The 13,152-nt window shown below is 38.0% G+C and overlaps 2 protein-coding genes across 2 annotated transcripts; both read left to right on the top strand.

Annotated features, from left to right (window-relative positions):
- The first annotated feature begins 667 nt into the window (after window positions 1–667).
- LOC137745484 (zinc finger BED domain-containing protein DAYSLEEPER-like) lies at window positions 668–1,794 on the top strand. The gene is made up of 2 exons (XM_068485440.1): window positions 668–1,628; window positions 1,715–1,794. The coding sequence occupies exons 1-2, from the start codon at window positions 668–670 to the stop codon at window positions 1,792–1,794; spliced, it is 1,041 nt and encodes a 346-aa protein (XP_068341541.1).
- A 2,116-nt stretch (window positions 1,795–3,910) lies between these two features.
- On the top strand, window positions 3,911–12,708 carry LOC137744073 (ankyrin repeat-containing protein ITN1-like). Its single transcript, XM_068483936.1, has 2 exons — window positions 3,911–4,579; window positions 11,511–12,708. Exons 1-2 carry the CDS (start codon window positions 3,977–3,979, stop codon window positions 12,507–12,509), a joined length of 1,602 nt encoding a protein of 533 aa, XP_068340037.1. The 5' UTR covers window positions 3,911–3,976; the 3' UTR covers window positions 12,510–12,708.
- Window positions 12,709–13,152: the final 444 nt, after the last annotated feature.

The following is a 13,152-nucleotide window of genomic DNA, read 5'->3' as shown; positions in this document are numbered from 1 at the left end:
AATGATTACTTTCTTCTCTGGGCTTTGGCTAACATGTGGCTAAAACAGTGGGCCTAGATACAAGCTCTCAACTCTCGATCATTAACTGCAACTTCAATGACTCACATGTATGCAGTGCAAGTTCTCTGAGTGATTACGTTTGGTGTGAATTTGTTGCCGGAGGTTCTCGCTCACTGTGCCTTTGTGTTAGTCCACACAAATCCAACAGGATTTTTTTTCAGATTCTTTTGGTGAGGATCCAAATCATAAAGGAGAATCCATCGCTCAACTTTTGGAGGAGTGTTTAGTGGAGTGGGGTATAGAGAAGGTGTTAACCATTACGGTTGACAATGCTTCCGCAAATGATTCCGGTTTAAGGGACTTGGTGCACCGAATAAGTGGGTGGGGGATTCCTAATGCATTCTTGCATGATGGAAAATATTTGCATATGAGGTGTGTTGCTCATATCCTCAATTTGGTTGTGAATGATGGGATAAAATTGTTGAATACGGCTATACAAAGCATTCGTAATGCGGTTAGGTACGTAAGATCTTCCCCTCAAAGGTTGGAAAGCTTTAAAAGGTGTGTTGAGAAAGTGAGAATAGAGAGCAAAGGGCTTGTGATTTTGGATGTCCCTACTAGGTGGAATTCCACATTTTTAATGTTGGAATCGGCTTTAAAGTTCAAGATGGCTTTTGATAGATTAAAAGTAGATGATGGTCATTACCTTCCGTACTTTGTTAAAGACAATCATGATAATATGAGGGAGGGGCCACCTTCGATGGATGATTGGAGTGAGGCGGGGATATTTGCAATCTTTTTGAGACCTTTTTATGAAGTCACTTTAAAAGTATGTTGTTCTAATACTCCAACCGTTCATACTACTTTTGGTGATTTGTTTAAGATCAAAAGTCTCTTGCATGAAAACAAAGATGATGAACTTTTGTCTATGATCTCCAAGGTGATGCAAGAAAAATATGACAAGTATTGGGGTTCACTTAAGGACATGAATCGATATCTTTTTATAGCACTTGTGCTTGATCCTCGCCACAAATTAGATAAAGTTGTTGATTATTTTGAGATACAATTTGGTGAGGATGAAGAAAAGGTTGAAAGTGCCACAAATGGGGTGAAGGACTTATTGATTGATCTTTACAAGATTCATGAAAATATGTCTTTGAGTACACAACAAAGTATAAGTGGTGGTGGTAGTTCTCAAACGACAAGTGGAGACTCTTCATCAAGCATGACCGAAATAGAAAGAAAGTTGAAAGAAAAAAGTGAAATGAGAAGAGCAAAGAGAGCCCGGGTTGTGCATAATGATGTTGACAAGTATCTTTCCGATCCTAATGAAGGAGAAGAAGAGGAGAACTTTGATGTATTGAATTGGTGGAGAGTGAATGGGGTTTCTAAGTACCCTATTTTGGCACGTGTTGCAAGAGAGATCTTAGCTATTCCCATATCAACCATTGCTTCGGAATCCTCCTTTAGTACAAGTGGACGGATAATTGATCCATATCGTAGTTCTTTAAGTCCAAAAATGGTGGAGGCTTTGATATGTACTCAAAATTGGCTTAGGTCCATTCATGTTGCATTACATCATGAGCCAACCATTGAGGAGATGGAGTTTTGTGAAGAAGTTGAGAAAGGTAATTTTATTTATTGCATTTGATTTTGTTAGATTATTTTAAATAATATTTTAATTAATATCTTTTCTTTTATTATTTGTATGTAGAAATGGCAAGTGGAAGTTCAAAAAAAAGTGATATGTTGCCCCCTAAGCCACCCAAGCGTTTGCAAGCAAATTATCATTGAAAAAGTTGGTGGATCACTCTCATACCATTAAGGCATAAGAAGACTTTTGGAGGCTTTGAACTTTGATGTTTATTTTAAGTTTGGACTTTTGGAAGCTTTGAACTTTGATGTTTATTTAACTTTGGACTTTGGAAAACTTGATTATAATTGAACTTTGAATTGAATGTTTATTTTCATTGTCTTTGACGATTATGTTTGAATGATTATATTAGAAATTTGGATGATTATATTAGAAATTTGAATGATTATTTCATTGTCTTTGAATGATTATATTAGAAATTTGGAATGTTTATTTTGACGATTATGTTGAAATGGGACTTATTACAAAATGGCTGCAAGTTGGTTTCATACAATTGTTTTTAGCTACTTGGAAGAGAAAAAAAAAAAAAAAAAAACCGAACCGGGCCGAAACCGAACCGAGAAAAACCGAACCGAACACAAACCGAGAGAAAACCGGACCGAACCGAACCGAACAGTAATTTCGGTTCGGTTTCTGATTTTGGCAAAAAACCGAACCGAACCCACCCCTATTCTAAAGTGCATACAAAAGCACTTTACCAAATCGGTGAATTTGTTAATTATATTTTTTGAAAGCAGAATCAAGAAAAATGTAGTTCAAGTGTTCTGTGATGTGTAAAGGTTGTCAGCAAGTACTGATGTTCACGTGACAATATTACTTCTTAATTCATTTGAATGTTAATAGATTGTAAGTTAATTGCAAATACTGTTGTATCAATGCAACAGAAGGACTTCACCTACTTAAAAAATAGTTGCCCAAAAGCATGTAAAGTTTTTAATATATTTGTGCATATATTTAAAACTATACAGAAACATGCTTTCAAACTAATTTCCAAATGCCAGAATCCAATTTTGCAAATTAATTTCATTTGTTTATTAGCTACAGTATTTGAATGAGAAGATTCATGTATGGTTTTATATCAATCAGGGAAAGCGTACACTGAAGAATTGTATAGCTAGAGTAGACAATCTAACTTACGATTTTTGAAATACAGAGTAGGATAAATTTGCTATATGGAGATCCACAACAGAACCAACTTATAAATATTCTAAACTCTCATTCAAAATTCAAACGGTCTGCAATTCTACTCAAAAATATTTACGTGTATGACAATTACTACAATTTGAAGTAAAATTTAACATATGCAATAGTCGAATTTAATAACTAACAACAATATTAATATTATCATGAGAAAAAAAAAACGCAGAAAAAAAGAAACCCCACATAAAAATCCAAGACTTTGTACAAAAAGGTAGCAGCTATACCTTTCTTCATTGCATTTGTTGGGGAGGAGTACAAATTTGGGGTGGTAGGGGTTTGGAGAGATGGGGTGGCCGGAGTTTCCTCTGAAATTTTATTTTTGATTTTTTGTTTTTTTTTTCACTTTTGAATGTAGAAAAAGAATTGGTGGGCACATTAGCAATTTCAAGATAAAAAAAAAGATAAGTTGGGTGTAGAAAGAGAATAAGTAGGTCTGAATAAAATTTCCCTAAATATACCCAAAACTCACTAATTACTAATTAGTAGTATTCAACACGGAAATGTCACACAAATTATAATTAATTACAAACACAAGATCTAACTATATTATAGAAAATCAAAATCTGGGGAAAATGAGAACGAAAACTTTGAGGTTTGCATAAAAGAGCCAAAGAAAATTGTCATAAGGAAAAAAATTTAACTAAGAATCTGCTCATGCATGGTTGCACAGTAAAAACAACAGGAAAACTTCAAAAGCTTGTTTTTGGTACTACCAGCTCCGGTCTATCATGAACAAAGACTTGTTGGACGACTTCTGGAGATGCAGACGGCTACCTTTATTGTTTTCCGTACAAATTTCTCCGCGAAAATAATTTTGTTACGTGTACGTAACAGATTTTAGCCACTCGCATGCAGGATGGGGACTGGTCTTGGTCGTCGATAATTTGCGAGCTCCACACAAGCTTCAACGTACGGTTAGAATCAATCCATGCGGACATACGCGAATCACCTTAGAGTCGTTTTGTAATTGCTTTTATATTTAACCTTATAAGAGTCCTTTTGATATACGCGCATTTTGTTCGCTATTACAAATAATCGATTGCTCTCTGAAAATTTTTCTAAGTGAAGCAAAGTTCAGAAAGAGAGAGAGAGAAAAACAAAAAAAAAAACAAAAAAAAAACAATGGAGATCACACGGCATGATGAAGATGAAGTGTACGAGGCATCACGGACCGGGAGTGTAGAATCCTTAAACAGGTTGATCGAAAAAGACCCAGACATTCTATGGAGAATATCCCTGCAGACCAGCAAAACCGGAACCCCCTTGCATGTTTCGGCTTTGCACGGCCACGCTGAGTTTACCAAAGCCCTTTGCACTAACAATCCCAAACTTGCAGAGCGGGTAGACGCCGATAGACGCACGCCCTTGCACTTGGCTTCTGCTGAGGGCCACAAGGAAACCGTCAAAGCTTTGTTATGTGTGTATGCTGATGCGTGCTTGCGTTATGATGAAAACGGAAGAATCCCTCTTCACTATGCAGCCATGAGAGGAGAAGTTGAGGTGCTCCAGAAGTTGATTGATAAAAATCCTGAGTCCATTTATGTCAAAGTTGAAAACAAATCGAAAGAAACAGTTTTGCACTTGTGTATTAAACACAACCAGTTAGAGTGCTTGAAAATGTTGGTTGAAAGAGACGACAGCAATGGTGAGTTCCTCAACTCAAGAGCTGGCTGTGATGGTGGTGTGACCATACTGCACTTAGCTTTGATGCTAAGGCAAATTAAGGTACGTATATATATTTCCATTTTCTATACTGGATATTCTTAGTTTTTTACTATATTAATTAATACTAGCAGATGCCCACACTGCGTGAACAATTTTATTTTGTTTAGTTTTTTATTATGAAGTGTAACTTGTTTTTTAAATTTAAATAAAAAATTAGTTACGAAAATTAGGATAATAATGAGCAGTTTTTTTTTATTATTTTATTTTATTTTTAAGTTTTTTTTTAACAAATTTTATTTTTGAATTTTAAATACATCATGCTATACTAACTTGGATGTGAGGTTGCTGTAAAAAAGAGAAAAATTTATATTTATGTAATTACTAAATTGTCCAAATTTGAGTTAATCTCAGTTTACTAACCCAGAAATTTCTTAGTTTTTAAAATTTGGTATATGACGTTTTTTCATCCCAAAGTACAGTGGCGGAGGTAGAGCCCATCCTGGAATTGCAGTCTTATAACTGTTGTCCACTTAACCTTAATTATTACTTGAATCTAACATATGAAATCCTTTTTTACCAAAACTTATAAACAAGCTCTATTTTTATAACATAATCGTCGCAATACTAAATTTTATCTAAATTTTAAAGCTCTAACTTTAACTAAAAAGCTAGAAAAATTAACTTTTAATTGTTCTCCAATTAACTACATTACTATATGTTTTTTTTTTTAAATTTCTTTCATTTAGTTTAAAGGCCCCTCCTGTGACATCCCAAATCGCCCAAGGGAGTGATTCGTAAATGTATATTCTCATCCCTACCTAGCACGAGACCTTTTGGGAGCTCACTGGCTTCGGGTTCCATAGGAACTCCGAAGTTAAGCGAGAAGGGGGCTAGAGCAATCCCATGATGGGTGACCCACTGGGAAGTTGCTCGTGAGTTCCTAAAAAACAAAACCGTGAGGGAATGGTAAGCCTAAAGCGAACAATATCGTGCTACGATGGTGGAGCGGGCCCGGGAAGTGATCCACCCCGGGCGGGGATGTGACATTTTCGTCGGCATACACGCGGTCAGGGTTAGGCTCTGATACCAAATGTCACATCCCGGCTCGAGGTGGATCACTTCCCGAGCCCGCTCCACCACCGTAGCACAATATTGTCCGCTTTAGGCTTACCATTCCTTCAAGGTTTTGTTTTTTGGGAACTCACGAGCAACTTCCCAGTTGGCCACCCATCATGGGAGTGCTCTAGCCCCCTTCTCGCTTAACTTCGGAGTTCCCATGGAACCCAAAGCCAGTGAACTCCCAAAAGGCCTCGTGCTAGGTAGGGATGAGAATATACATTTAAGGATCACTCCCCTAGGCGATGTGGGATGTCACACCTCCTAACATAAATTTCTAACTCCGTCACTGCCAAAGTGGTATATGAAATTATAGTTTTAGGACACTTTCATACATCATTAAGGTTAGTGTTAAATCAGCCGTTAATTCGTGACGTGGTGCATACGTGGATAATAACTGGGCACCATGTGTCAAAATGCACCCACGTGGAAATTAAAAAAAAAACCACCATCTCCTATCTCTTTCCCCGAAAAGGGATCATCTCCAGATCCCTTCCTCCTAAGACCATCTCCAAAGGAGATGTCAAATATGCCAAATAGGATTAAAAGACATTTAAGTGCTCTCTAGTGGATATGCCATATATGACGTGGCATGTGGGTCATTTGTGTAACATCTCACATCACCCAGGGGAGTGATCTTTATATGTATATTCTCATCCCTACCTAGGACGAGGCCTTTTGGGAGCTCACTGGCTTTGGGTTCCATAGGAACTCCGGGCTTACCATTCCCTCACGGTTTTGTTTTCGGGAACTCACGAGCAACTTCCCAGTGGGTCACCCATCATGGGATTGCTCTAGCCCCCTGCTCACTTAACTTCGAAGTTCCTACGAAACCCGAAGCCAGTGAGCTCCCAAAAGGCCTCGTGCTAGGTAGGGATGAGAATATACATATAAGGATCACTCCCCTGGGCGATGTGGGATGTTACAATCCACCCCCCTTAGGGGCCCGACGTCCTCGTCGGTACACACGCGGCCAGGGTTAGGCTCTGATACCAAATTGTCACATCCTAGCCTGGGGGGGATCACTTCCCGGGCCGGACTCCACCGTAGCACGATATTGTCCGCTTTGGGCCCCGACCACGCCCTCACGGTTTTGTTTTTGGGAACTCACACGAGAACTTCCCAATGGGTTACCCATCCTGGGAATGCTCTCGCACGCTACTCGCTTAACTTCAGAATTCTCATGGAACCCGAAGCCAGTGAGCTCCCAAAAGGCCTCGTGCTAGGTAGGGATGAGAATATATGTCACATCCCGACCTGGGCGGGACCACTTCCCGGGCCCGACTCCACCGTAGCACGATATTGTCCGCTTTGGGCCCCGACCAAGCCCTCACGGTTTTGTTTCTGGGAACTCACACGAGAACTTCCCGATGGGTCACCCATCCTGGGAATGCTCTCGCGCGCTACTCGCTTAACTTCGGAGTTCCTACGGAACCCGAAGCCAGTGAGCTCCCAAAAGGCCTCGTGCTAAGTAGGGATGAGAATATACATATAAGGATCACTTCCCCTGGGCGATGTGGGATGTCACAATCCACCCCCTTAAGGGCCCGACGTCCTCGTCGGCACACCACGGCCAGGGTTAGGCTCTGATACCAAATTGTCACATCCCAACCCGGGCGGGACCACTTCCTGGGCCCGACTCCACCGTAGCACGATATTGTCCGCTTTGGGCCCCTACCACGCCCTCACGGTTTTGTTTCTGGGAACTCACACGAGAACTTCCCGATGAGTCACCCATCCTGGGAATGCTCTCGCGCGCTACTCGCTTAACTTTGGAGTTCCTACGGAACCCGAAGCCAGTGAGCTCCCAAAATGCCTCGTGCTAAGTAGGGATGGGAATATACATATAAGGATCACTTCCCCTGGGCGATGTGGGATGTCACAATATACATATAAGGATCACTCCCCTGGGCGATGTGGGATATTACAATTTGACTCATTGCTTTCTAGCTGCCTTTTTTGACATCAAATAAAGAAGGAGTCAAATATATTTAATTTAATTTTTAATGCATAGATCTCATTAACAACCAATAAAATAAAAACTAAAACTAATTTTGATTATTTCTTAATAGTTAATGTAACTCTAGGCCCAATAAAATAATAAAATAAATATTTGACACATCCATTGGAAAAGAAGATAATTTAGCACTTGTATTCAATTTGCCACATCAGCCATTAAATAATATTTTGACATACTATATTTGACATCTCCTTTGGAGATGCTCTAATACACCAAATCAAGGGATCCGGACCATTGAAATTTGATCCAACAGTTGAAGTTATTATAACTTTTAAAGTGAGCCCCTGTTTGTAACCGTTTGATCAAATTTCAACAGCAAGGATTCCTTGATTTGGTGGATTAGGAGGAAGGGATCCAAAGAGGATCCCTTTCCATTTTCCCTCACCCCCACCCCAATCCCAGCCAACCTTCCTTCATTCTCTCTTACCTTACCCCCTCCCCTCATGAGAATCATAACCATACATCCCTTAATCAACAAACCAAACCTCCAATTTCTCTAATACAAAACCTAGCCATGCCGCCGACAGAGCTCCGATTGAAGCTCAAACCTTCACACTTTGGTTTTAAGAAGACAAAACCCAAAAACTTCGAAGCCAGCCCCAGATTTGCCAAAATCGTCGTTACTTCGGTGGTTCAGGAACTCGGCGCTGTCCAACAGCCTAGTAACGACCGCTATGGAAATGCAGCGACGTAGTTCTGGGCTCCGCGCAGACCACCGACCACCAATCTCACCGCGATCCTGTTCATCTTGGCTGGTCCATGAGGGTTCTAAATCGTGCACGTTTTAAGGAGGGAGGTTTGGGTGAGCGTAGAAGAGATAATGGAGGAAAGGTTGGGTGGGATCGGGGGAGGTAGAAGACGATGGGTTTTTTTTAAAAATTTTCTACTTTTTATTTTTTTTTTTAATTTTCATGTGGCGCCTAGTCATTATCTACATGGATGCCACGTCATTAGTTAACGACTGATTTAACAACCTTAACGGATATATGAAAGTATTCCTAAATTATGACTTCATGTACCACTTTGAGACGAAAAAAACTTGTTATACCAAATGTTGAAACCAATAAATTTCAAAGTAGTAAACTGAGATTAACCCTTTTATTTTTGTTTAGTTTTTATAAGTGGGTTAAAATAGTAATTTCATAGAATTTTGGTGGACAACTAGGGTTCTATTAATAGGTAGTTTAGGTAAGTTCACGTGTAAATTTTCTTTTGTTTGTTCCCCTTTTTATATAGTTTATGGGAATAATCTCAATTTACTACTCTGAAGTTTTTTTAATTTTCAACATTTGATACATCACGTATTTTTCGTCTCAATTTGATACCTAAAATCATAATTCTATGACACTTTAACACATCCATTAAGTTTTTCGTAAAAACCTTTATTAACTGATGATGCGGCACTCACGTGAATACTGACTGAGCGCTACATGTCAATATGGCACACATGGATATTAAAAAAATTCAAAAAAATAAAAACTAAAATATTAAAAAATAAAAAATTAAGGGGGTGTAGTCAATTTGGATTTCAAAGGATTTTAAAGAATTTTTTTAAGTGACAAATTTCAAAAGATTTTAATAGATTCTACAATTCCATATGAATTATGACAAATTATTATGAATTTCTATTATAGATTTTTATGGATTTATGAGGATTTCTTTCATGTATTTCTTAGGATTTCTTTTTTGACTCCTACAATATAAATTCTTTTCTCAGTGCACAATCTGAAAAAGACATAAACATATATATATGGAAATATAAACCAATCAAATATGTGTTTTATTTCCCTTTCTCATTTGAATTGTGATTTCTTTATGAAAAATAATTTTAACTAACCAAAACAAGTGATGCTTCTTAAATCAAATGTCTCAAAATTAATCATTTTTCCCCAACAATTGATTAGTTCATAATGTTTTGTTTCTAAGTACAACTACCAATATAAGTACAAATATAAATAGGCTTTGGAAGACGCTTGCACCCTTACACTAATATGATCACACGAAAAAGACCAGAAAGCTTGAATTGATAATAAGATTCTTAGTAGTAATTTCGAAGAGTTCAATTAACATGGTAAAAAATAAACACCTTCAGATAGAACGCATAATCATTACAAGAACGGTTAGTAGCCATTAACACTTCCCATCAAAGCATTACAAGAAATACTATTACACAATCCAAAATAAAGAAAATATAAAATTTTACAAGTGTTGTAGTTTGCCACTGGGACGGTGACGGGTAAACATGAAAGGAAATCAGATTGGCAGGTTCTATGTCTGGAAGAAAATAGAGAGTGAGAAAGAAAGATCGAGTTGCAGAATGGAGAGAGAGAAAGAGAGAGAGGGGATTGAAAAGAAATCCTAGGGTGGAGGTAGGATTTTGTTATGCTTATAATCCCTTTTCAAATCCTACAAAATCTCTTATTGAAAGAAATTCTTCAAAATTTATGAATTTTTTAATACTTATAGATTTGCATAGACTCTATAAAAATCTTTTAAAATCCTAGTTAACTACATTAGGATTCTAAAGTCTTTTAAAATTATTTAATTGACTACCCTGTATTTGAATGAATTCTTTGAAAATCTTTTAAAATTCTAGTTAACTACACCATAATTTTAAAATCTTTTAAAATTCCTTAAAATTCGAACTAGGATTCTCTTACAACCTTTTTCCATCTCTTTCTTTGACATTCTCTATTTTATCATTTTATTTTAACAAAAAATTAATATAAGATATTATCATGAATAACCGTAACGGTTTAATTAGGAGAAGAGGCAAAGGAAAAAAATAAAATAAAGGGATGATCCCTACTCCTTAAAATCCTGATTTGATTACACCCCATAAGTTCTCTGATAAACATTGAGGAGGAATCGCAAATGACCAAATTTGAGCCTCTATCTCCCTTTGACCAAAAAAACAAAAGCCTTTATCTCCCTCCCTTCGACTGCACATGCGGCAGCGGTAGAATGAATCCACTCCTTTTTGTGCTGCATATGGGTTTCCGTTCCCCAGATCTGCAACCCACTCCCTTCCCTTACCTCCCTTTCAACTGGAATAAAAGAGAATTCCGTCCATCTGCATCTCAAAAAGTTGCAAGAAGTATTAGCAGCAGAACTGTTGCCGGTCATCGATTCGGCATCTTCCGCTATCACCAACTTCGAATCCGAAGACAACCCATCGTAGCCAAAGCCTAATCCGAAAACCCCAGTTGGCTGGCCGGCCGACGGAAAGCTTAGTCTCGAATGGGTTAGGAACCTCAGGTTTGTTTTTTATTGGGCATCTAGAAATCTGAACCCGACCCAATTGCCCGACGTGTTTCCTGTAGAGGTTGTCGATAGCTTGATCCTCTGCACATCCAACATCCTTCACAAAGAGGCAAACGTCGATCAGCTAGGCCTGGAATCTACCGTGGTGGTCGTCGGAGACCTTCATGGTCAGCTGAACGACTTCCTTTTTCTTTTAACTGATCTTCACCCTTTCAGGTTTTTAGGTTTGTAGGTTTATATTATTTTAAATTTTATTTTTCTAATTTTAGTTCTTTTGTTAATTTTTATTTTTTTTAATAACCAAGTGGGCTCATACATGGTATTCAGTTATTATTCATATGAATGCCACATCATCAGTTAACAAAATTTTTGCCGGAAAACTTAACGGATCTGTGAAACTGTTTTAGAATTATGACTTTAATTAAGGATCAAATTGAGACAAAAAAATTTTAGATATATCAAATGTAGAAAATCAAGAAAATTCAAATTACTAAATTGAGATTAACCTAAATTTATGTGTACTTTCTTTTGTTTGCTCCCCTTAGGAGCATAATTTCCACAAAATTAATAAAGTGTATATATTATTTACAGACTATACGTTACCTGCTTTCTGTTGATGCTATAAGAGCAGAAGCAACTGGTGTGAATGGGATATCTCTGACCATGTCAGATATCTTAGAGTACAGCAGCGTTACAAGAGAGGACTTTAGCAGAAGCTTAGAAATTCAACGGATTTTGATGGACGCAGGATTAATCAGAAGGGAGAATAATGAAAATGATAATCCTAACTCAGATGTTGCCGCCGCTGCTGTTGTAGCACCAAATCCAAGAAGGGTAAAGAAGAAAAAGAAGCTTCACAAACGAGTAGCATCATCGGAAAAGGGATCAACGCCAGCAAGGAGGTGCTGGATAAAATTGATGGAATGGTTGAGATATCCGAGTAATTGGGTGGTCGATACACGTGGCATGCTGATGGTTGTGGCTACGATGATCTCGACGATGACTTTTCAAGCCATAGTCAACCCACCAGGTGGTGTTTGGGAAACTAATAATACAGACACTACCATTGATTCTAAAACAATTTGCACTGAACAGAGAACATGCATAGCTGGAACAGCAGTGTTAGGCTACATTTGGGGAGATGACTTCGTCCCTTTCATAAAGTACAATACCATCTCGTTCCTTGCTTCTTTGAGTGTCACCCTTTTGCTCGTTAGTGGATTTCCTCTCCACAATCGATTGTGCATGTGGCTCTTATCGATGTTCATGTGCGTCACTCTCACATTCCTGGCATTGACCTACCTACAAGTGCTGCTCATGATTGTCCCTCCTTATTTCGATTTTTCATATATAAGCATTTACTTTAACTCTAATATAAGCATTTACAGGAATTCCATCTATCTTTGGACTGGGTTGCTGGCCATAGTCGGTGTAATACACACTATTCGGTTTCTTATTTGGGTGACGAAGTGGTTGCGGTGCATGTACTTCAGGTCAAGATCATGTCTCAAGAACATGACCACTACTGGCTCCTTTTCATGTAACGATGCAACCCGTTTTGAAGAGATTGATGCGACTGCAGTTGTGTAATTACTCCGCCGCGGTGTGTTGGCTTGAGAAAATAATTAACTAGGTCAGACACCCTGTTTGCATGTAGCAATTAGGATTCGGGGTAATGAACGAGGTCAATGACGCTTTCTCGATCTTACCTGGGTTGGTAATTCAAGAGCGTCGGTTAGTTATGATAAATAATCCATCTGCTATGCAAAGTGGAAGTGTTTGTTGTCATTGATGCACGATGGTAGCTACTTAGAGAAGTAGTATTGTCTAAGGAAATACTCTCTCAAGGTTTAAGAATTAATATTGTAACTTGATTTTGATTGTATTTCTGATTTGTAGAGATCTTTAATTGTCAAGTATACATGCTTGTATATAAAATCCTTTGTGGTATGAATAGAATTATCGCTAGCAAAAATACCCACACCAGAAATTAATCAAAGCAACTTAATTCACATGGTATAATAAGTCTTTCAGTTTCATCTAGATTCTATTGGATTTGCATTAAGAGCCTATGTACCAACAAAATAGCTGATTTCTAAGTCCTAACTATATACAATTTACATATTTTTTATGGATTCTACAACGTGCTTGTTTAATTGTCCCTAATGTGTAGTAGTAACTGTTGGTGATGTTGCAAAATGCACCTGCACAGAAATTCAAAACTAAATCCTGA

This window comes from Pyrus communis, chromosome 9 (assembly GCF_963583255.1).
Source record: "Pyrus communis chromosome 9, drPyrComm1.1, whole genome shotgun sequence".
Lineage (NCBI taxonomy): Eukaryota > Viridiplantae > Streptophyta > Magnoliopsida > Rosales > Rosaceae > Pyrus > Pyrus communis.
Note: the sequence above shows the minus strand (reverse complement) of the source record. Positions and strands in the feature narration are given on the sequence as shown.